At 38.1% G+C, this 23,425-nt stretch overlaps 2 protein-coding genes and 1 long non-coding RNA gene across 6 annotated transcripts; 2 read left to right on the forward strand and 1 right to left on the reverse strand.

Moving 5' to 3' along the window:
* Window positions 1-38: 38 nt before the first annotated feature.
* LOC113669854 (uncharacterized) lies at window positions 39-1,945 on the forward strand. Its single transcript, XR_016183642.1, has 3 exons — window positions 39-193; window positions 821-945; window positions 1,810-1,945. It is a non-coding gene; the product is annotated as an uncharacterized LOC113669854 (long non-coding RNA).
* A 2,146-nt stretch (window positions 1,946-4,091) lies between these two features.
* On the forward strand, window positions 4,092-18,550 carry LOC113670012 (meiotic recombination protein REC8 homolog). Its single transcript, XM_027186094.2, has 19 exons — window positions 4,092-4,202; window positions 4,742-4,802; window positions 4,971-5,048; window positions 5,778-5,881; window positions 6,990-7,074; window positions 7,903-7,990; window positions 8,476-8,724; window positions 9,445-9,614; window positions 10,294-10,439; window positions 12,099-12,151; window positions 12,635-12,802; window positions 13,360-13,420; window positions 14,256-14,386; window positions 14,830-14,950; window positions 15,097-15,184; window positions 15,289-15,377; window positions 15,466-15,538; window positions 16,099-16,211; window positions 16,768-18,550. The coding sequence occupies exons 2-19, from the start codon at window positions 4,750-4,752 to the stop codon at window positions 16,854-16,856; spliced, it is 1,959 nt and encodes a 652-aa protein (XP_027041895.2). The 5' UTR covers window positions 4,092-4,202; window positions 4,742-4,749; the 3' UTR covers window positions 16,857-18,550.
* LOC113669638 (uncharacterized) lies at window positions 17,959-23,329 on the reverse strand. 4 transcript variants are annotated; one of them, XM_089198086.1, is made up of 5 exons: window positions 23,180-23,329; window positions 22,417-22,543; window positions 20,295-20,657; window positions 19,263-19,613; window positions 17,959-18,884 (listed from the first exon to the last, which is right to left on the reverse strand). In XM_089198086.1, exons 1-5 carry the CDS (start codon window positions 23,249-23,251, stop codon window positions 18,724-18,726), a joined length of 1,074 nt encoding a protein of 357 aa, XP_089054212.1. In that variant the 5' UTR covers window positions 23,252-23,329; the 3' UTR covers window positions 17,959-18,723. The 4 variants fall into 4 exon arrangements, with proteins under 4 accessions (XP_089054212.1, XP_089054211.1, XP_089054210.1 ...); XM_089198085.1 differs by lacking the exon at window positions 22,417-22,543 and adding an exon at window positions 22,548-22,622 and having other exon boundaries at window positions 23,180-23,281; XM_089198084.1 differs by lacking the exons at window positions 22,417-22,543; window positions 23,180-23,329 and adding an exon at window positions 22,548-22,681.
* Between the last annotated feature and the right edge of the window lie 96 nt (window positions 23,330-23,425).

A 23,425-nucleotide genomic window follows, 5' to 3' on the forward strand; every position in this document is an offset into this window, starting at 1 on the left:
TGCACTGTTCTTTGGTAGGCTTATAATAAAGGTTCATAATGTTTGTTTGTAGGGAAAATAATGTCCGACCATAATCCTACTCGTCCATGTAGAGACAATCTTTATTATTGTGACGATTTGAAACGGGTTGGCGATTGTCATACTAACCCATATTCAACGTTGAGGAATTGCCCCAAGTCCTGTGGCATATGCGGTAAGTACGAAACGGGCGATAATTTAGCATGCTTGCTTTTATGCGGTGAGAAGCTTGTAGTTACGTTCAACTTTTAACTGTTAGTGGGAAAATGAAGAACTCACAGGTTCATTTGTGACAGTAAGAATGACGGTCAACTCATCTTGTTATAATCATCGTTATGCTGTCATCATCCCCGTTATTACTCATTTTACTTATTATTATTATTATTACATTATTATTATTATTATTATATTATTATTATGATATTATTATTATTATTATATTATTATTATTGTTATTATTATTATTATCATAATATATAATTTAATGCTTTCATTTTTTAAGTATCCTGTCCGTCAAAATCAAATACGGGAGAAAATTCAGTTCACTGGAATTATGATAATCGTTACATCACCAGTTGTTTATTTATTAAAAATTCATCTCTTTACCTAGCTACCTATCCATTTTTCTTTTTTTATCTGATCTCTTCTCTTCGTTGTTTTTTTTTTTATGTATTCCTCGACTCTAGTTAAATTTCAAGTGAGGCAAGTCTAAGTAATTTGAAAGAGAATACTGACCGAAATAATGTTCTGTTGTCTTTTTTTTATTTACTTATTTCATTATTTATCTATATTCCTTTTCTAGTACATTATTGTCAGGATAGAAACCCCACTCAATGTTCGCAGTGGGCAGCCCATTACGAATGTCATAAAAACCCCGAAGCGATGTTCAGGGAGTGCCCTGTTTCCTGCGGTGCTTGTTAATTAAAGGTTTGTTTGCTCCTCAAACTGACCAAATTTTCATGCTAACGTGGTAGCTTTCAACTGCCTGGCTTCGAGTACTTTGTAGAGCAGCCTCTCTTTGCTTCTGTAAGGCAGGCTTCCATCATTATGATATGCAATTTATTTAATGGCATCAAAGTTACTGACTTCCTAACGAGCACATTTTGCTTCAAGCCTTCAAGGACTCTGTAAGCGAGGAAAAGTCAAATAATGAGAGACTTTCCAACAAATGCGTATTAAAAATGCTTCTTGCCTCTGGCTAAACAAAGCGCTCAAAATATACGGACTATATGAAGACATTTAAGAGAAAGAGAAAGCGAACACACGTATAAGAGAAAAAGCATAGGCCGTATTTATTTACAGTAACATTTCAGTGGGAAGTAATTCGTTTACCCTTTCTTCCAGTATAAGAAACTTATCAACGACACTTGAAGGAAAACTTTTGAAGTAGAACTTTCCTTAAATCCATACTTAGAGTCCTTGCCGAGTCATCGTGAACACTTTTTTCAACTCATCACCATACAGCACTAGCGAGGTGCACTCTTCACAAATTTCCCAGTGAAAGTCCTTCTTAATCAGGGACTCACTTATGAGTAGTTCCTTTTGTTTAGGGTAAGCAGCCTTCCTAAAGAATAATTAGTGTTCTTTTGTCTCCTATTCCGCCATCAAAGGGATGCCAAGGGAAAACTTCTCAAAGACATAGCATGCCGGAACCAAATCATGAATGGCTGTAAAGGAGATTGTCCTTCGACATCTCTTTAAAATTTACCGCAAATGGTGAAATGGTGTTTCTTAACAGATATCTAGAAGCGAGCTCCGGCTAATATCCTTTCTCTCTTTTTCTTTTGATAGGCGATAAGGTAGCTTGGCAACAAAACCGACCGTGCCACACACTTCCCAAAAAAATGGAAACATGTTAATCATTGTAACTCTGGGTAGCATTTAACAATAAACTGATAACAATAAAAGAAGGGAAAAGTGAAGGTGATTTATAGTTTCCGCGCTATTTTATTTGTTCACGTTGTTCTATCATTGCTTGTGCATTCCTTTGCACATGGGGAGAAGAATCCTTGCCTGTCCGACAAGCACGCATCCAAACAAGTCGCTAAACACTTTAAATCCCCTAGTCATTTTTAGCAGCATATGGCAGTTTTGCGGCCTTTTCCTACGTCTAGGCATTTCGGGAAGCCACAAAACTCTAGAACAAAACTTTATCTTTCAAATCGGCACCCCACGGTATCAAATTTATTCTAATTTATTCTAATTTTTCTCGTGAACATGTTCAAACCAATACCATGGCTCAATTTTCTGCAAACAAACAATTACACAATCTACAATTTCTCCATTTGCTCCAGCGAAGGGCCAGCGCTAGAAACGTCAGCTTTGAAACTCTTCAAATTCACGTTATCAACTCCGTTGATAATACCTAATTACCTTGTTACACTCTACCACCGAAGCAGCAACACAGTTTCTTTAAAAATTTACCCCCTTTCTTCTTCAGTGACTTACTTATCATCGATCATAATACCTTTGTAGAGCTCAATTCAAGGGTCAACCATAAATTGGCGACGAAAAGTATGCATCTGAATAAGTCCGCTTTTTTGTTCAGTGTTAAGTGGAATTTTCGAAAATGTGCATATGTTCGCCGGCTGTGTCAGAAGTTGGTCGAAACCAAAACAAATTTTCATATTTCTGTACTCCTCTACCTTATTTTAGTTCGTCTGAATGAAGTTGGACTTTTGAACTGAGCCGAGATTAAAAGTTGCGTCTTAACGGTCACATGCGGCAGCGACAAATTAGGTGTCCAACTGAAAAATCGTTTTCAATGTAAACAAACGTTAAAAGAGCCAACTTATTTTCTTTGTTCTCCTAAAGGATTGATCTCAATATGAGATGCAAAAATAAGAACTTCTCAAACCAGAGTTTGTGCCATTTTTGATGATTGCGGCCGTCAAAAATGGATCTATGAGGGTGAAGCGATTTTCACTCGGATAAAAATGTATTTTGCAAAATTCTGAAAAACTAAGGTGGTTTCGACTACTTTAAGACTAAGACAGATTCATGGGCAAAGTTTGAAGGAAATCGATTTTTTGAACCGAAATGAGCCGGATCACATCTAGAGACAATTAGTATAGAAAGAAAAAATACAGAGATAAAAATAAATATTACGACGAAGCGCTGAATTAATTAACGTTAAGCATAAATCTGACAAAGGTAAGAAAAGAATCCAGAGTTTTAGTTTTGCTTCTCAAATATCTTAACTTCCTTTTCACGCGCGGTGTTGCAAAACACCGCATTGTAGATGATGGGAACCAAAAAGAGGCGAGTTAGACACAACCCTGACACTCTACCGAAACTGGAAAGAGAGATTGAGCGAACTGTAGGAAAAGTGGCGTAAATAAGCTTTCTCAAAATTGGCGTTTAAAATTGTGTTATAGATATTAAACTGGCTCAAAACAAAAACAATTACGTTACGGAGGAGGTACTCACCTGTTCTTTTTGTCGCTGAAACTTATATTCCTTTTTAATTTAAACTATCTTAAGGCTAAGACAATTACGTTACATTTACGTTGCGGAGGATTTACTCACCTGCTCTTCCTGCTCTTCCTCCCGTTGAAACTTATATTCCTTTTTGATTTAAACTATCTTAAGGCTAAGACAATTTCCTGAAGCACTGCAATCTGCTTTCTGTGGAAACTTTCCTTTGTGACGTAAGGTAAAAGAATAACTTGCGCGCGACATGCATGGTAACGAGGCTCAACATATGAGATGTCTCTGTTTGGTCAATGGTGTACTTGCGGTCGCTTTCGAGTTTCCATTCGAATTTTCAATCGCTTAGGTCAAGCTTCTGAAGATATCAACTATTTTAAAATGAGCTACATAAATTTTAAACGTGAACTAAAACACGGGACACAGACCTGAAAAGCAATGTAACGAAGAAACTTGTTTAACTTCTGACAAAATAAAGATAACGGAGAGGTAGATCAAATATTTGTGGCTGGGTTTGTTCTTACTTCGACAAATTCCCTCTCTTCCGCAGCAACAGTTCATTCACTTCCTTCGCGAAGTGTACGTGCGATTGCTATTATATCAAGTGTTCTGATTGGTCGAATTAGAGATGAATGAACGGCACAGTTTCGTAGTGCGTGGCGTCAATTACCGATCAAACACGATAACTTTGTGAACAATCGGGTTTGGTTAAAACAGGAGATCGTTTTAGCACAAAACAGCTTGAGATGAGAGAGGTAAGTATCCATCAGTGTCAAATAAAACAAAGATGTGCCGACTTCTACGTCGATTATCGGTGAAGATGCTAAATAATTTCCTGATCTGATTGAACCATGTTCTGCGATTGCTTGTTCCATTTTAAATTCTCGTCGTTTCAATGTAAATTTTGTCTATTTTATTAGTATTTAGGTGTCTGAAACAAGATTTTTTTAACTTTTTGTTTGGGGGAATAGCACTAAACCATAGTCTGGTATAAACGGGATGGAAAATCGCAAAAGCAAAGTAAATGGAGTTGTGTTGATCCGCTTTACCTTTGACTCGCCGTCCAAGTATACCACATAAAACTGTTCTGTAAGTGCTTAACATTTTGTTGAGATAACACTCACTTGAACTGCTTTCAATGACCCCTCATCGCTAAAGCTTGAAGTGATTTAAGCCTATGTAGACCCGAAAAAGATGTCGTGTCTTTTTATATGAACAATATTTACAGACATCTTTTGGAAAGTACTTTAAACCCTACAATTGACGCTCTCGATTATCTTGACTTTGTCTTCAGGACAAACGATGTTCTATTCAGTTGATATTTTAACGCGTAAAGGAAAACTTGGATTGATTTGGTAAGGTTATTTTTTTTTTACTGTAATACGATGTCTTTGCATTGAAACGAAAATGGTTCTTTGATGAAGTATTGAAAACGTTTCAAAGTTGCAGCTTTTAAGAATAAACAATATTGAATTAAAACTAAGTTGGTTCCAGAATGAAATTTTTCTTTTCTTTCATGAAAGGTTGGCTGCTACTTATGGCGAATCTAAAAAAGGAATGGCTAATCGAGAGTTTCGAAGAGTCAATATAACAAGAGCTTGGTACGTCCTCAGTGTCCGCTTGTTCAGTTAAACTTGTTATTCATACTAGTTTGTTTGGAATAAAAACTAATTTGATTATATCCATGAGCTTCTTTCTTTAATATATGAATGCTAAACAACAATTTTCCCAATCATAAGACAAATGAAACATAAAAATCAGGTCTTGGGTAATTTTCATACTAATCAAAGCATAGTGGGTAGTACATTAAGACATGGGTATATACAATTCACCCCTTACACTCCATCATCAGTATTTATATTCTCCTTACTGTTCTCAATACATTTCCATAAGTGTAGACAAGGAGAATTTGTTTATTAATCAAGAGCTTGTTTAGTTGGTGATCATTTCCTTTATTCTCACAACCTTAATTTGTGACACTGGGGTCATATTGTAAGGAGAAGTTAGATGCCAGTCACTCTTAGGGGTTAAAGGGTTAATTTGCAATCTAGGGCTTTCACTTACAGACAAAATTTACCACAGAAGAACTTCTGCACATGCTAGTTACCAGGAATTGTAAAACCATCCTTTTTTACCACTAACAGTGTTGGCCTGTTGATTGGTACTTTGCTATATTTGTATCTACATTAATGTCACCCCAAAATTAATCTCCTTGCTAAGGTCAACCTGAAAATTAAAAAAAAAAAAGTTTTGTAATGATTTGAAATTATTTTGTAGATGTCCAAACCCTTCTTGCTCAATGTTATTCACTTATTTATTTTTTTCTCTAGTCATGATATTATGAGTCCTGTGGTTCCATTTGCTCTTCGATTGTCATCTCATTTGATGATAGGGGTAGTGCGGATCTATAGAGAACAGACCAAAGTTGTCTGGAGTAAGTATGTGTGTTTACATTTTTTTTACACACTAAATCCTGATCCTGTTTTACGTACAAATTTTAGAAAATTCATGATTCAGGTATAAATATCTTAAACAGCATTTCAAGCATCACAAATTTAAAAGGGACTCCTTCAAATCATTTTTCTTCTATGTTAGGTTTCTGGGAAATCTCAAGGTTTTAATAAATTGAGAGGAAGCATTTCACAGGTCAATGTACTTTAGGAGGCCAGTTGCACCTCACGCTGGTTCATGAATTCATGAACCATGCTTACCTTTCTGCAAAATTCACACTTCACATATTCATTTTCACCTCTCAACCATTCAATTCCAACCCTACACCATTCTCCCCACCTCAAAAAAACTTGATGACAGTCAAAGATTATGCTTATGTGATTGGTAACTACTATATAAAGCCATTACAGTTTATTTAAACAAAGGAAAGGATTCCCATGAAATAGAGATCAACATCAGAAGACTAGAAACTAGAAAAGATGCTTTTTTCGTCTTGTCACAAGCATAGGACAAGACAAAAAAAGACATTTTTTTCTATTTCTTTACCAAGCTCAAAACTTACCAACAGTGTGAATTTTTGTTCGTGTTTTATATCATTAACTTTGAGAAATTTTGTGAAAACTATCCTCATGCAAAAATGTTTATTCCAACTGACCTTTTTTTACTCAACATTTCACATTTCCCTACCAACTGATTTTCTTTGGAAAGCATGCTTATATCCCAAGGAAGCTGTTATACCCTGGAAGATCAACCAATCATGAAATTTCAGGTGCTATATGAAATGCTAGGTGATTCCCAAATTCTCCTTATGTTAAGTTTATATTCCTTTTAAACTAGTAACACTTGAAACCCCACCCACCTTACCCCACAGCCATCTGAGTTGCTATGATCATGGTCTTTAGGATTGATATAGATATTTTCTGATACTACACAATCTTAATAAAAGAAAATTAATAGCTCCAAGAGAAAATTAAATTATAAGTGCATCAAACATCTCAAATTAGAGGGTATATAAAGGATAAATTTCATTAGAACACTTTTGGGAACTTTTCATGATTCAGGATACTCTCGTGTGATTATTATTTTTTCAGCTGAAGTGGCACAGATGTGGAAGACGTTAAGGAATGCCTTGGTTTTGAGAACCAGTGAAATTGATATGATTAATCCAATGTTAAGGTAACAGATGAACTACTTAGCAAACTCAGCAAAATTTGAAATTTATTCACGGTACTACTGTATTTTCTGGCTGATCACCCATGGGTAATCTGTTAATTTACCACAAGTAGTCATTGGTGCAGGTTATAGGAAGGTGCTGGTAATACGATGATTTTTAAAGCTTCTGGTATAGTTCTAAAACTCTAAGCAGGAAAAAAACAGAGATGATAAATCCACTTAAGATAGTCTTCAAAAGACCTGTGTAACAACTAATTTTTTTTTGCATAAATTGCTCATTATAATAAGAGACTTTAATGCTCTCAATGAAAGCTGATGCAAATCGAGGACATACAAAACTCGATAACAAAGCTTCTATCTTGTTTGTACTCTTACTTTCTCAGACAGTAGTAGTGCCCAGCTAGTATCTGGAAGGAAAGGGTTTGAATCCTGTCAAAGCCTGAATTGTTTTAAACTTATTGCTTGATTGGAATTTCATTTGCAGGTCAAATGAGATTTATTTCAGTTAAAATTATACATGTTGCATTACACCCCAAATACTCAATTGTGCCCTATAAATATTAAGTGGAGCTTTTTAGGAGAGGAAAAATGTGAAAAATGAAACTAAACATCAAATTCCTCACCTGGTTTTCTTGTTGTCTCTAACTTCATTGCTGATTTCTCTAAAATATGTTCTAACAGACTTTCCCGTACTGTTATTGCAATTTTAACTGGTCTCATTTGCAACAATTAAGTGACACTAGATTAGGGTTGAAGCAGAAGTACATGTTATAAAATCCTCTCCAAAATTAATGGAAAAAAAAACATACTGTATGTATGATCTATCACCAGGGAGGAGGTTATCACAGACGATTTGGATTTCACAAGTGAATCATTCCGCGTGGATCTGGACGTACATTCTGTAGCACTGATAGGATTGGTAAGCACTACTTGACTCTGTAAGCCCTCAGAGTGACTGGCATGTAATTCCTCCCTAAATCATCACCCCTGAATCAAACATTCAGGTCAGGAGATTAAATGAAATGATGATCAGCTAAAGAAGCTCATGATCATGTTGTTTGTTATACAAATTCTTCTTGTCAGTGCCTCAGGGATTGTAAAGAGAGCATTTTGGAGAATATGCATACCGATCTTAGTTTATAACCAACATCTTGAATATAACAGAAATCGGAAAGGATTACTAGAGTTGCTTCAAACTTGTTTCTTATTAAAGGCAAACTGAGCTTCCTTGCAGAGTCTATATTTGTACATTGCAAATCACAAATTTAATTCCCAACGTGGCACACAAAATCTTGCGCGATTAATTCCCCCTTTTTCGAGGACAAATCCGTTTTTAAACCCAAGCGGTTATAAGTGTAATCTATTCATTTGTGCCACGTTCTATTGTAAATGTGCTTTTCACAGGAAGGTTACTTTGTTGTAAATGGAGACGGACATCTAATGCCTTCAGTATCACCTCCCTTACCAGTGGGACGCTTCAGTCCTCCTAGTATACCCGGAACTCCGATGCAATACGGAAGCCCTGTGTGGCACCCAGAGTGGAGGCCTCCATCGGGATCAGATAATGAACGAAGCCCGATTGAAGCCAGGGAAGGCAACATTAAAATAGCGGAGGTTGACCATATTCGGATGCGGATAGACGAACCGATTAAAGTAAGTATATTATTCTTCAGGCTTTTGAATAATTTATTTTATTTTGCTTACATTTCAAAGACAAAAATTGTATGAATTGTGGTCTTTTTTTATTTAAAAAAAACAGCGGAGCTGATGTGGTCGTGTATTTAAAAGTTAAAACATAGTTTACGAGTGAATAAAAAGCTTAACAACTAATTAAAATTCCAAAAGATCTAACCTATTTTTTTTAAAAAAATACTTAACATATCTGTTAGCTAATCTATTCGCATGAAGTTCTGCGTTCAAGAAAATTTTTAAATAAGCTTTTGCTTGAGATTGCGCGCGTATGATTGTCAAGAGAATTCCAGAGATACGGTTTTGTAACAAGTGGACTTGCGAAGAATTTCAGTGTTTGGTTTTGGTAACAAAAAGGTCAATTTCCTTCGCAAGTACAGTGTCGAAAACGTGAAAAAGCTGTACCACGCTTCCTTATAAACTCACGATTTATTCGCTTGATTCAACAATTTTGCTATTACGCTTCGGTTGACTCCCACTCACAACTCTCGGCTTATTAGAAGGAAACACACTCAACGTCCCGTTGTGAGCACGTGGAACAGTGCTTACAACAAGACTTGATCGCTGGGTGTGACACCCTCATGTAGGCCATGCACCAGTAACGCCAGCTAGCTCGAGTATACGCGCTACTTTACCCTATCTGCAGTGCATGGCACAAAGCTCTCCTACATTTCATTGAAACAGATTCCAGACGAAATCGACATAACAGGAGAAGCATCTTTGCCAGACATTTACACTTCGGAGGCACCCCTGTCGCGGCAAACTCCCAAAGAACTTGAAAAGAAGAGCGAAAGAAAAGAGCGTTCCCTGCAGCCAAAAGATGAACAGTCGAAAGATCAGCAACCAAGGGAGAAGTAAGTGACCAACAGTGGGTAGTTTCTCCATGCATCTTTTCCTATGCCATGGTTTTTTTATCTGATTTTCTTCCTTTTTTTACCATTTTAATCATAATGGAGTTTAAATGGCGGACTCCTTCTAAGAAGGTCTTTTATAGTACCCACTGGGAACCAGGTACTCTTATGGTTACTGCACTAGACTCCAAATCGAAAGGCTGCACCTAAGCCTTTGAAAAGACTGTGGTACGGTACTTTTTTTCTATATAGAAATAGACGTGGGCATGGGTGACTTGTCAGGGAACTTTCCAGGGTAAAAAATTGCAGCTTACCAGTGCTGAGGGGAGAGACAGTATAGCTTTATACGGAAAACTCTCTTGCTTTAGTGACTCTGACGTCAGTTTACGAACAAATTTAAAGAAACATTCCACGCTGATCGTGCAAAGTTCAGGTTTTCAAGTGGCCTTAGAATGCATGACCACGTGAGGTGTGCCTTGTTTTTTCAAAACAATGATGAGATGCAGGTCCATTCCAAATTTAATGCCGTTGCATGACTTAATAATCAACATATGAGTACAACAAGTAGTTAGATTTCATTCGAGAAGAGTTTGAACAACAATATGCGACCACAAAATATTATTCATTAATTATTTAACCTTGTTACTGGTAAGTGTTTTACTCTTTGTTTCTCTTCTATCAGATCTACAACACCCCCTCCCCTCTCCCCTCCCCGCTCCCCTCCCCACTCCCCTGCCCTTACAGGGGATCTGTTAGATGATGAACCGTCTGCAACCGAGGTGCTTATTGTTAATCAAGAGACAGGAAAATTAGTACCAAGACTTGAAGGTAAGTATAGTGCTTTTCATCAACAAAATGGTTTTCTGGAATAGACAAGAAGCTGAGGCTCAATTGTGAATATTGAGGTACTAAGTCAAAATTGACATTGCTGACTGCGATCATAGCGGAGCTCGCAGAGCGTAGCCCCATAATTATACAAAATAGTAGTAACCATCAAGCCGAAAAAATTTGGATGTACGACCGTACGACCGACTGTACAAGGTGCTACTTTTAGCATGCGCGGCCAACTGTACCACGGGCACTATCTTATAATCAGTCCTCTACATGGACACGGAGAAGTTGCGAATGAATTAATAATACCACGCACTTTATCCATAGTAGGAGCTTTAGTTTTGAAGAGACGTGCGGGGAAAAAAAAAGCGAGCTCTGCTTTTAGGCTTGCCTAAATCTATATATTATTAAAATCATATATGTGAGCTGCGGTTTAAGAAATGAATAGGAAAGCTATGTTCACAGCGATGAACACGACTTAAAATAAAATATAGGCCTGAAAAAATTCAGGCCGGTGTGGGTTCACAATAATGGTTTTCATATATATTCACAGTCATTGATTCATCACTTCATGGGTTTATTACGAACCAACATATATAAAAACTAGCTCCCTGTTGGCTTATTAGCTTAGTTGGTAGAACACTGTACTGATATCGAAGAGGTCATGGGTTCAATTCCTGTACGGGCCTGATTTTTTTTTCCAGTCTTTTTTTCACAACTGCTTTAGTAGTGTTCATTGACATAGTTAATCGATTTGGAAAGCGTCCAGAACGATGTTAGACCTTTCCAGCAGTGAAGGCTCTTAGTGTCATTTTCCAAGAACAGTGTTCTTATAAGTAGACTGTAAATACCAGGAAAAATATTCTTTGGTGCTTAACTTGTTTTTCCGTTTCATTTCTGTTTATTTTTTGAGACCTTACGAAATTGGTTTTCAAAAGTGCCTTGGAATTTTGAAAAAACTTTGAAGAGAATTTTCCTTTGTGTTACTTTTTGTTTTCCTCGAAAGTTTACCAATGAGTCTCAAGTTCAAGTAAACGAACTTGGTTTCTTGGTTTGCGGCAAAACATCAGAAGAGGCTGTTAATCCTTTAACTCGTAAGATCTGTGCCAAGTTGTTCAAAGCTAGGTTAAGATGACCCAGGGTTAGCGTGAAATCTGACCTCAGATTTGAGAGCTTTAAAGGCATATTCAGCATATTTATTTTTGCCTACAATTTGATGCCTGGATGTTCTAAAAAGAATTGAAGAAGGGAATAAAGTAACCCAGATTAAAACTTAACCCCGGGTTAGCGCTAATCGGCCTTCGAACAACTGGGCGCTGATCGTTAATTCTCCACTCTAGCTGCTGCACATTTCGTTGTAAATCAGTTACGAAAAATTGGTGTTAAATCAAGATAAATTCCTAGCAGATAAGTTTGAGTATTCTTCATACCTTTTTGCTGGATAATGTATGGGTATTTTAGGGAGAAGTTAAGTGTTAATCACTTCTGGGAGTAAACGGGTGAAGGAGGGAATGATCATCATTTGTTGAGACTGTGATGGTTTCAATTATAAGCAGCTGATTATGTGTTGTTGATCACACCAAGGTAATTAACACATTACAAAAGTTATCTCACCTCACGACAACAGCCTCATGAGAATTCCTTTTTTCTCAACAGCATCTGAAGCTGGGCTGGAGCTGGCTCCCACGACTATACCAGAGCATGACAAGGTACGCGTCATTGCAATGATGTAGAAGTTTTCTACTGGAATATCATGGGTTTCCCATTTCTCTCAACTGTGGACGAAAAAAAAAACATCAAATCTTCGATGTACTGAAGATCCCATTGTCATAAAATCTGGTTCGCTAACTCACTTGTTGGAAACTTATGGCGAAAAATGTAATTTTTTTTCGTCAAACTTGTTAGACAGACATGAGAGATCATGACAGTCACAGTCTTTCAATGAGTTTTGTTGGAAAGAGTTCTTACTTGTTTTCCTTAGATTGTCAGAACTAGTTAATTTTAGTTGAAGCAGGAAAATCGGAGGGCTTCGAATATATATGACCTCGACCTACCTGGTTCTGTTGAATAAGTTCTCAGTGTAAACACTGCAGTAACACAGAACCTTAAAAATTATGTGTGTTATTAATGGAAACTTAGACTATGTCTGAGAAACAAGGTCACAATTCTAACCACGAGGAATTTCTTATCAGGATCTTGTTGCCAGGGGATTAGTTACCCCTGGGGTCCCCATCGAGACTGCAACTCCCTCCCCACCCAGGAAGAGAAGGCGACTGGTTGTGGACCGAAGCACACAGATTGACCAAGATGTGATCAGGCATAATGTGGAAACAGGTGGAAGAGAAACCGTGTGTGCACGAGTGAGAAATAATCTTTATTGGTTTAATGAACAATTAGTTCATTGTCTATCGGCAAAGTTTTGGTTACTTAATACCCTTTTTTAAACAAGAACTCTTTACTATTTTTATTATAACTACAATTTTTCTACAATCACCAATAGTCTAGTTCCTAATACCAGTAGCCTGAAGGGGGACAGAGCTTTCGAAATTTTTTCAGCCCCTGAAATTTTAGGCTAAAACTTTAAAGAGCTCAAATTGCCTCCTTTCCCCCCCCCCCTCCCTCCTTTGTCCTTTGCCCCTTTGCCTTCCTCTCCTCGCCGTCTTCACGTGAATTTTGTGCCCGCCAGCCGGAGTAATGCAAACGTTTTTATTTCGCTTAACACTTGCAGCAATTAAATCCTGTGTCCTTTCTGACTCAATAAATCAGGGGCGTAGTTAAGGGTATTGACATAGCATGTTACTGCTGTTGTGTTAAAGATCTGAATAGTTCCAACAGCCCCACCGGGAGGGACAGGGTATTACAACCTTCCAGAATATACAGTTTTAATAATTTGAGCTATTCACTTATCTTATTTCAGGAACTTGTGGAGCATCCATTGGTTTCTGCAAAGGATCTATTCATGGCACCGGCTACAGAAGGTCAGTTGATGAGCTAAAACTCGAATAGCGACAACAGGTTTTCAATAGGCTTAAACTTTAGCCGTAAAACGGACAAAAAATTTAGGTGTTAGGCGTGAAAATTGACGAATTGTATCTGTGAGTAATAAAAAAAAAATGAAATGTAAAAATTTCCTATCTTGTGTGTCATTTTGGTTACACCGTTTGCCGTAAAATTGCCAAAATTTCAACTCTTAGCCACACTGTCATAACCAAGTGAGACCCTCTGATAGTTGTATTCGTAATACAACTACATCTCTCTTCTCCTTTCTCTCTAACTGTGCTAAGGGCATGAGAAATGTTTGACGTGTATTCGTAGAAACACTTATCCTACGAAAGGCAACGATTGATAGTTTCTTAAAGTGAACATTTTGTTTTAATTGTGAGCCAGGCCTTGTGACTTGACACATTGCCAGTAAGGAGGAAGTCCTGGGGGGGAGGGGGGGAAGAAGAGGAGGGAGGGGAGGGAGGGAGAATAAGGGGTTAACCCTAAGCAATATGTGATTAAACGGCACCATGTTAGGTGAGGGAGTTCACAGTGCCCTCCTGGTCTCCTCAAACCTTTTTTCACTTCACACCTTTTTCGCTTCACACCATAGACTGGAATAAGCAGTAACAGTAACGTTGGTTAAGTTTTCAATTCTTCTTGCCGTGCTTATTTATCTCGCAGCGGCGTGATAATGTCCGCGCTTGATTACGGATAGTTAAGTCCGAATTCGATGGAGTAATATTCCGCGTGGGTGCGTGGCAATGCCCTTACTCGCTTAGTGCAATAGAAGCCGGGGAAATGTGCTTGTTTTTCGGTTTTAACTTCCAGCCATGATGGGTGAACCCTTTATTGACTTATGGAGAAGGAATGCTGCCACTAACCCTGAAGAGTATCGTTCAAGCGAGTCTGATGTCTCGGAGTGGGACAGCCTGCTGCCTTCCGTTGCTGAAAGCTTTCAGGTAGGTGCCTGAACTGATAAAGGTGATAACGAGCGTCAAAAATTATTAATTGTTTTATATCAAAAACTAAAGCGCATCCCTTACTCGTTTGGTGTTTGATAAAAAGATCCAATGCAATTTTTAACAATTTTTATCACTTTGTGGAGTTGAAGGGCTTTTTAGGAAATAGCAGAGTTTGTTATGAACGCAAAAATCTTCAGTCCTTCTTTCTTTTTTTCCTGTTTTGTTTTGTTTTGTTTTGTTTTGTTTTTTTTTTCGTTTTGTCCTCCTTCACTATGCGTTTTAATTTCAAGCGATTCAGTTATTTAAGAATATTATCCCTCCAACGAATTGTAAGGCTTTATTGGACAAATACAGAGTTCTTCATGAAGCTACAGGTTTTGTTTGTGTATTTGCGTTCCACTTCACGTTGCACTCAAAGTGTATCGATTTTTCTGCGTTAGGTTCCAAGAGACATGGAAACCCCAGCTGAAAAAGAGATCCTCAGAGATGATCCCAATGCTGAACAATCTGGATTGCTTGAGCGCTCTGAAGCTAGCACCATTGGGTTTACCCCAGATACAGGTAAAATATCACAAAACAAACTTTGTCAGAGAATTCGTATGGTTATCTTCCTTTCCTTTGCATAAACTGACATGTCGATTACGCGCTTTCTGACGCGTTCAAATAGACGGAAAGTTTAACTTTTAATTTTTTTTTAAATGCTTTAGATGGCAAAGTAAAAGTCGGGGAATTTCCAATTAGTGCCGATCAAGACATGGAGCCACCAGAAATGGAACCAACTGCACCACTGCGAAGGTACAATCCAGTAGGCTTCATCTTTAAATGACGGAAAATGTTACTTTTCAGCAAGAAAATTACCTACTACTATTGCCATTTTTATTCACTTTCCGTGTTTTCAGGCCGTCTTCTTTACTTCGCTCTTCCATGACTGGACTGTTGTCCCCTATTCACGAACCTTCCGATTTCGATGAATACATGGAAGATATCGGTAAGAACAAGAACATGCTTTGTTCAATTATTTTCATTATTTAGAAAATAATTTCATCGTAGTGCTTTCAATTGATATTAACGAGCAGGAGATCTTCCAACTCTTATGGAGCAATCTGAAGTCACGCAGTCCCTCGAGGAGCAGACGAGTGATACTTTGAGGTATGTTGAATATATTGAAAGTATGGAGCAGCAATGCTTATTCAACATAGTGATCAAACGAAAGGCATGCGCATTCCAATCAATTTTGGTCAGCCGCGCGCCAGTGTCCCACGAAAAAGTGTATAAGGTAACTTTTAAGGAAAAACTGTTGTTATGCAAAATTTACGAAAACACATGGAAATGTTTTTTTTGTAATCTGCAAGAGTCGAGAAAACTGCTTTTCCACAAGATTGATTATATGCTTCGCTTCTCCCTTTCCTCGTGAAGGTAAAAGCCATTGAGAATGGTACCATCCGAAATGATCTCGTGATATGCCGACGGCTGCCCGATTGTTAGTCGTCGGGTCTGTCGGTAGTGACGGTGAAATGTTAACAGACTTGATTCGTCACACCTTTTTAGTTTTACCATTTTCCTACATTCGAAGGGGGAAAGAATAGAGTCAAAACTCAACAAAATCGACCAGTTTTTTGCCTGTTATTCGAAAAAATTGTTCACTGTTGCAGATGTATTTAGTCTTTTTCTAGTACGTTGTATGATCATTTTTTTTTCCCTTCTTGTAGGATGGTAAACGGAGCCATGCGACTCAGTGACGGGCAAGTTGTGTTCAGGAATTTATGTCCTCCACAATTAACAGAGCGAAAAAGTGCAGCTAAAGTTTTCTACCATCTACTCGGTTAGTAAATAATCATCGGAATCTAAGCTTACAGCTTTATTTTCTTAAGAGGTCTCCCTAGAGTTCAATCGCTAGTTGACGGTCAATTGGTGTAAACGCATCACGTGACCGAATATGTTTAAGTTCAAAGTGGGTACGTATGGTGATATTCTTCACCAGATATCCTAACATTTACACTTGTGTCTGATGCGATAAAAGTCTCTTTGTGAATTGGAAAACGTGTTATTCCACGCTTTGCAAAAAATATATAAAAGCTGTTCTAATACATTAGCCTTCATTATCGTAAAGTGTTTTTCATTGGATGGTGTCTGTTTCTCGAAACTCCTAGTTTTCCTCTTCATTCTTGAAAAGTTGTTCGCTTCTCAGAACAATTAGTGTCCCAAGACGAATATCTGAGCATACATTCACACCAAATGGAGGCTATTTTTGAACTGTTGCAACGGCGCTTGGCTGCAAGCATATTGGACATTAGCCTGGGAAGCACTGTTACTTCATAACTAGCAAGCTGACTGATTCGTTACTTTCCTTTGTTGACTTTGTTTCCGTCACTTTACAGCATTACACAAGAATGGAATATTTGAACTAAAACAGAGGGATCCATACCAGATGACGAATATCTACATTCAAAAGGGTACAAATTATTGAACGATCCAAGCTAGGCTGGCATTTGTTTTTTACAACCAGATGGAGAATATTTTAATTTCGTTGTTTAATTTCATAACTTTTAGTTTTAATATATTTTTAAACTTTGATATAACAACACAAGACTAACTTCATCGGCTTTAAACTTTCACAACGGTAAATCAAAGTTGTGTGGCTTCATTACTTCTCTGTTTTATCGTCTAAAGAGTCCAATTCCTCAAAAGTTGGTTTCGATATCATCCTCTCGATCACGTTAGTTCAGGAGATATTACGAACGATCTGAGCTATGGAATGGAAACCGGTCTTACACATAAACTCGTTTGGCCGTGCTTCCTACATTCGAACAGTTTTCATTTGAATATCAAAGTAATTCGAAAACAAATTGGCTTTGCTTTACTACGCTGTGATTGGTCCAGAAAACTCGCACCTCTCTCAACCAATCAAATGCAAGATTAAAAGCACTTGGTGACCTGCGTTTTCCCGCGCTGTAGGTAACCTTGGTTTTAGTTTTACGACGCTCATTCGAAAAGCGCTCTAACGTCCCAATCGCTTGAGAATTACTGGGACAATTGGGAAGATCTAAGAGATTATATTGTAGCTTGGTGTCAGATCACAAACCCTTTTTTTGTCTCAGAAAACAAACCATGTCGAATATTAACACCGCCAAATGTCCATTTACTCTTGAAAATCAGTAAGGAAAACATTTGCCAACTCCTTAATGCAACTGAAAAACGAGAAAGATTGGACTTTGTCTTTTGACTGAAATTTCTGGTAAGAGGTGTAGATAATTTCTAATAAAATTGCCGTAATGGAATATCTGTAAGAAATGTAATCAGTTCTCCGGCTGGTAGTTAATGGAAGTTTGTGTGTCCAAAAACTTGATTAACAAAAACAAGACGATAAACCTTTTGAAGCTTGGTAATCTCTGAAAAAGTCTGGTGGGGCGAAACACGTCGTCCGAACTTGTCAGAGCCAATGTTTAGCTAAGGGATCAAAAAATTTTTCTTTGGGCAGTTTTGGCCTAATGAAGTTGGTGCATTCATAAACAAGGCGAAAAGACAAACAAACAAACAAACATTGAGAAACAGTTGGCCACTGCTATATGTAATCTTGGACATTTTATTTGTAAGGTAAGCTCACAGTATCAATTCAACCTTATATTAACAGCTGTTTTTACAAACGTTTGTCTAAAGTGAGTTTAAAGTAAAGATTAAAACTTCACATTTAGATATCCGTTATGAAAAAGAGATGACGAACCATCCTCTTGTAGATTGGGAGCGTATTATCAAGGTGACAGAACTTTATACAATTGGTTTGCTCTTTCTTTGTCCTGATTCGATCAGTGCTGTAAGCTAAGAATCATTTATCCATTTCGATCATGATTCTACAGGTGAGATTTTTACAGAGACTTAGACAATTCAACAGTCACAAATACGAATTGCTGTTTATCAAAGCTGACGATTAGTCAGCTTGAGTAAGCTTTACAGATACGTAAATAATTTGCCATAATGCTTGTATTTCATTGAATTAAGAAGGCTTACGCCAATTAAATAGCGAACAATTGAACATTTTTAAAAATATTTTTGGAATTTTTAGAGGCTTATTTTATATATTATCGCACAATATTTTAAAAAGTGGAAGCGTTATATTTAAAACTTTGAGCAAATTTCTCTTAATAAATATACATTTTGTGTTTTTGCACAGTCTTATCTTCTCTTTGTGGGTGAATGTTCCTTTCTCAGGCAAGAGATTTAATGACAATCTTTTGTCTTATGCAATGATAGCCCAAGATATTTGGATGCTATTATTCGCAGTCAAGGATCTGTAGTAAAGTTTCCACTGAACAAGCTTGTGGTTTCTCCTGCTGTTTCTATGGTATGGAGCAAACTGAGATCATGAACTGTATGATCACCCAAATAACAGAGACGTTTAATACAGGTGCTTGCCAACTGTTGTTCATAGTGTAAGATCGAGCGTTGGCTCGGGTGGGCTGTGCTGTCTTAATGGAGGGTGAAGTTGATCCGTCGACAGCTAAACAAAGGGAAATGTTAAAGCTCGATGAGTGCCGGAAAATTTGTGCGATGGAGCAAAAAACAGATGTTTCTTCTAGGCTAACCTCAACTATCTGCGCGTTTGTGAATTACATTAGAGGGGAAAAGGGACAGCTGCATTTCATTTAGACTCAAAAAATTCTAATCACTTCCTTTAAAGTGGCCTAATAGGTCACCCTGACAATTTAACACACCGTTAACACAATGAAGGGGAGCAGTTTAGAAGGAGGGGGGTCTCGGGGTGAAAAAAAATGATAAATCGTAATCAGAAAACAACCTGGTATGCTCCAAATACCAGGCTGACATTCGTGTGACGCCCCTCTGCCCTTATCTTGAAATTAAGAGTCTATGAACTAACCTGGTCGGGGTAAGGCGACATCTCTCACCCGAATGATGTAAACTCGAGGTGCCCGTTGGATTCCGATGGGATGTAACTCACATTGAAATCTTAATCCGCGGTCATTGGGCGTGACTTTTGTCAGGATGACTGACAGTCCGTCTGTCTTTAACCTTGTTAAATATTCTGGGCAAGATCTTGTGCAATTGATCAATGTGCACAAAACCCTGGATGGACTGCAGTGCGCAATTTTTTCCTTTCCGCCATCCTGAAGAATCCTGTACCATGATATGTCTTCCATGTCATTCTTTGAAAATTTTCCATGAATCGGACGGCTCAGGTCGATGCTTTTACCAACAGTCGTGGACAAGCCTTGGGAGGGAAAAGGCAGACAGATTAGACTATAGCACTGTAAATCTTGCCTGTAAACCCTTTAACTCCCAGTGATTAACATCTAACTTCTCCCTGCCACATCCATACATTATCCAGGCAAACTAATTTAAAGGGAAATATGAAGCAGCTGGAGGGGAGAATTGACTGTCAGATCTTGGGAGTTCAAGGAATAATGTAGGGACTAGGGTAGCTTCCCGTAAGCACTGTGTCGAAAAAATTTGAATAGAGATTTCAAAGTAAATCAATCTCTGCAGTTAAGCCATGTTTTAAACTATTGTAGTTAATTTATTCACGAAAAAATAATAAAGCTTTTCGAAGACGTTATGTCAATAGGGGTGTGGCAGGCGGTCCTGGTGAGCCTGCGACTTCCCCCACTTTTTTTCGGTAAGTCAACAGTGCAAAATAACATGTCCTTCAATTCAGATGTGCCGAAAAGCGCACATTCGTAGAATCTACATGGCATGAGCTTTAAACAATAATATACACTCCTTTTGCCGGAACACGTGCCTGCTGATTTACAAATGAGGAGCAGAGGTACAAGCCACTTTCCGTAAGGTGCACAAACCACCCCACCCCCCTCCCCCCAACTCGCTAAAGCAACTGCAAGCCTTGAGAAAGGGAAAACAGAGCCAATTCACGTGTTAAGCTTTATTCACTCACAATTTGCTGAAGAACTGACTGTGATCGTGTAATCACACGGAGGCTTGTTTCCTTTCTGTATCACGCGGCATGTGTACGTGAGTTTATCGTTGAACTTCTTCTGTTTGATGTAAAGCACACCCCGCACGGCAGCTGTTGTCTCAATTCTCTGCTGATATCTCCCAGTGATGTTATACTTGTGGCATTTAAAATACTCGTTACAATACACGAGCTTTTGTTTGTCCTGGCCTTGCTTTTCTGGATCGTCAACAGTCCAGATCAGCTCTTTGTAAGACTTTTCCTGGATAGGATCAGCAAGTTGAGGGTGGCTAAGCCGGATCTTGTCGTTCGTGCATTCTGTTCGAATGTCGGTACCCACAGCACCTGGAGAGAAAAAACATGAAAGGCAATGTTAATCATGAGTGACAGTTATAGTAGTTCATACGACTTAAACTTAAGCCCGACTTCGGTTGAACGAAATTAAACATTTTAGAGATAATAAGTTCCATTTTGTCATGCTCTCCCCGCTAAGAGAGGCTGGTTACTTACCAAAGCTTCCAGACAGGGGTAGGGTCATCAAACACAAGAGGCTCTAAACTTTCCCCTGGAGCGCTTTCGTATAGTTCACTGAATAATTAATCCATGGTTTGTAGACTAGACGTGTGTCTTTGGATTGTAGCTGAGAATATCAAATACTCTTCAATTTTTTACTTCTAATATTTAGATATCAAAAGCATTTGAGACAAGCATCCATTTGGAAGAGAGAGACCCAAAATGGAAGCTTTCATGTTCCTGTTATGCTGATCAAATGTCACTACCCCTCTGGTAAAAGTTGATGTTATCAGTGCCTAATCATCAAAAGGGTTTTTTCCCTTCAGTTTCAATACTAAACAAAACATGAAAAATGATGATAAGTGGATATCACTGATTGAGTGGTATCAAATACGTATTTCAAAAAATAAGGCAATATACAGGTTTTGTTTAGCGCCATCAGTTAATTTCACATGTTCATTTCTTACCCGGGATAACGGTTCTCTGGCAAGATATACGGTTTGCATGACTCTACGCTCGGACTCCCATAGTATGAGAAAGTTTCACGTTGGAAATAAAATCATTACCCTATTGCACAGGACTAACTTAATTTCAGGATTTTACGTGTTTGGTACAATTCTATTGAGGAAAATCTGGTGGTTTGGAATATCACAAAGTGATAAAAGAATGAACACAGTTACGTATCTTTAGTAAGACAAATACGAAAAATGTTTAAACTCTTTGGAGACCGTAAACATCTGCAATTGCTATAATCTGGCAATATAACAGTGTAAACGACCCTTTCCTAACTCTGAAACATTTTGTACTTGTGAATTGCTGATTTAATCGTAATAAATTCATGACGGCCAGTGTGTCTGCGGTCAAGATCATATTAAAAATGTAACAAATCACTAATTCACTTACCCCCAACCAAAGGAAATGAAGCAAACATGGTACATACTCCAAAAAGATATAAACACTTGCAAACAAGATTGAAAGATTGTAACCTAAGAGCGGCAACAGCCATGGCCAAAGGTGTGTTCAATAATCTTGATCGCTTCGCAATGGTTTTGTTCACGTTAGTATGGAGGTGAGAGCATATTTATAGACATCATTACGTCATCGAGACTCTTTAATTATGATGAAGTAATATCTGTAAACAAACGGGGAATCACCCATGAGAGATTCAAACAGACTTTTTAAACGATCGACAATTACTATCGGTGGTAATCAACTGATTTTCATCGCGGCTTTTAACTAGTGACTGTTAATCTTTGCATAGCTCGTCGTCCAGTTGGCACTATAAACATCCAATGGGCTAATGAGATAGAACATTTAGGTCATTCTCTGACTGATTTAATTCTTTTCGCCTGACTAGTTTTGATTCACGGGCGCTTTAAAATGTTTTGAATTTTTGAATTTTCGTTTCCCGCAGAATTCAATTAAACAGAGTCACAGCCGGCAAAGCAAGCTAGTTACGTATGAAATCATCAACTGGCAAAGTACGAACGCGACTAAATTTATACCTTCCCAACTTGTTTGAGGTAAACATGGCTCACTCTTATCGTGAAATTTGCGTTCATAATTTTTCACTACATTTTAAAACGATTACCGTTCGTTAGTGCATGGTGATGTTTTTTAGAAGTGTGTTGCCCAAAACTTCTCTTCAGAAGCCATCCCTTCTGTGTGCAGATACGACACTGCGCCAGCTGTGTTCCAAAATAACGAAAATACGGAACCTACCATGAGAAAAGACCAAAAGTACTTGGAGTATGAATGCTTTCTGTGATAGCGGATGGCGGAATCGGTGCATCTCTCCTTTCAACATTAAAAATAAACCCATCGTAAGCTTCAAACGGCGTGAATTATATACAAGATATATTCAGAGATTCCAACCCTCCCGATTTGATCAGGAGTCTCCCGATTTGATGTCTTGCCTCCCGCTCTCCCGATTTTTACCAAATTCTCCCGATTTATCATAAAATTCTGAAAACTAGGGGAAAATTGCTAATCTTTAGAATTTTTGGCGATCTGTCACTGTGAAACACTCATATTATACTTACTTTCTTCGTGAAGAGCATTATGGTATGTTATAACTCAGGCCGGAATGATGTCAAAATTCAGGAAATGGCACTTGAGAGAACCTAAATTTGCAAAATTTCCCGGGGGCATGCCCCCTGACCCCCCTAGAAGCTCGCGCCTTTGGCACTAATAATTACTCCCTATTTTCCATCACATGGGGTTGGAATCTCTGTATATTTATCAACAAAACTTTGGATTAAGGACCGGAGGAGGCTGTTTTCTAATGTAAGTCTCCCTTCATTTTCGATTGCAGGATCTGGAACTATTCCTGTTTTTCTTTAGTGTTAGCTGACCTCAGCAGATTTCGGCCAAACTGAAAATCCATAGCTGGAATACATCTGGACTCGTTTAGGGAAAGGAGCCATGGATTCTGTCAGTCTTTGTCCGCTGAATGGAGCCTTTACTTTTTCGTAAATTGGGATTGCAGATTTTGTTTCATGCCGCATATCAAACTTACGTTTAACATCTGCCTCTGTAGATTTTCGTGACATGTCACGCAGTCTGAGGTCAGTCAAAAACACGCTACTTTTCGAACATTT

The sequence above is a fragment of the Pocillopora damicornis genome, chromosome 2 (assembly GCF_964200805.1).
Source record: "Pocillopora damicornis chromosome 2, jaPocDami1.2, whole genome shotgun sequence".
NCBI classification, from domain to species: domain Eukaryota; kingdom Metazoa; phylum Cnidaria; class Anthozoa; order Scleractinia; family Pocilloporidae; genus Pocillopora; species Pocillopora damicornis.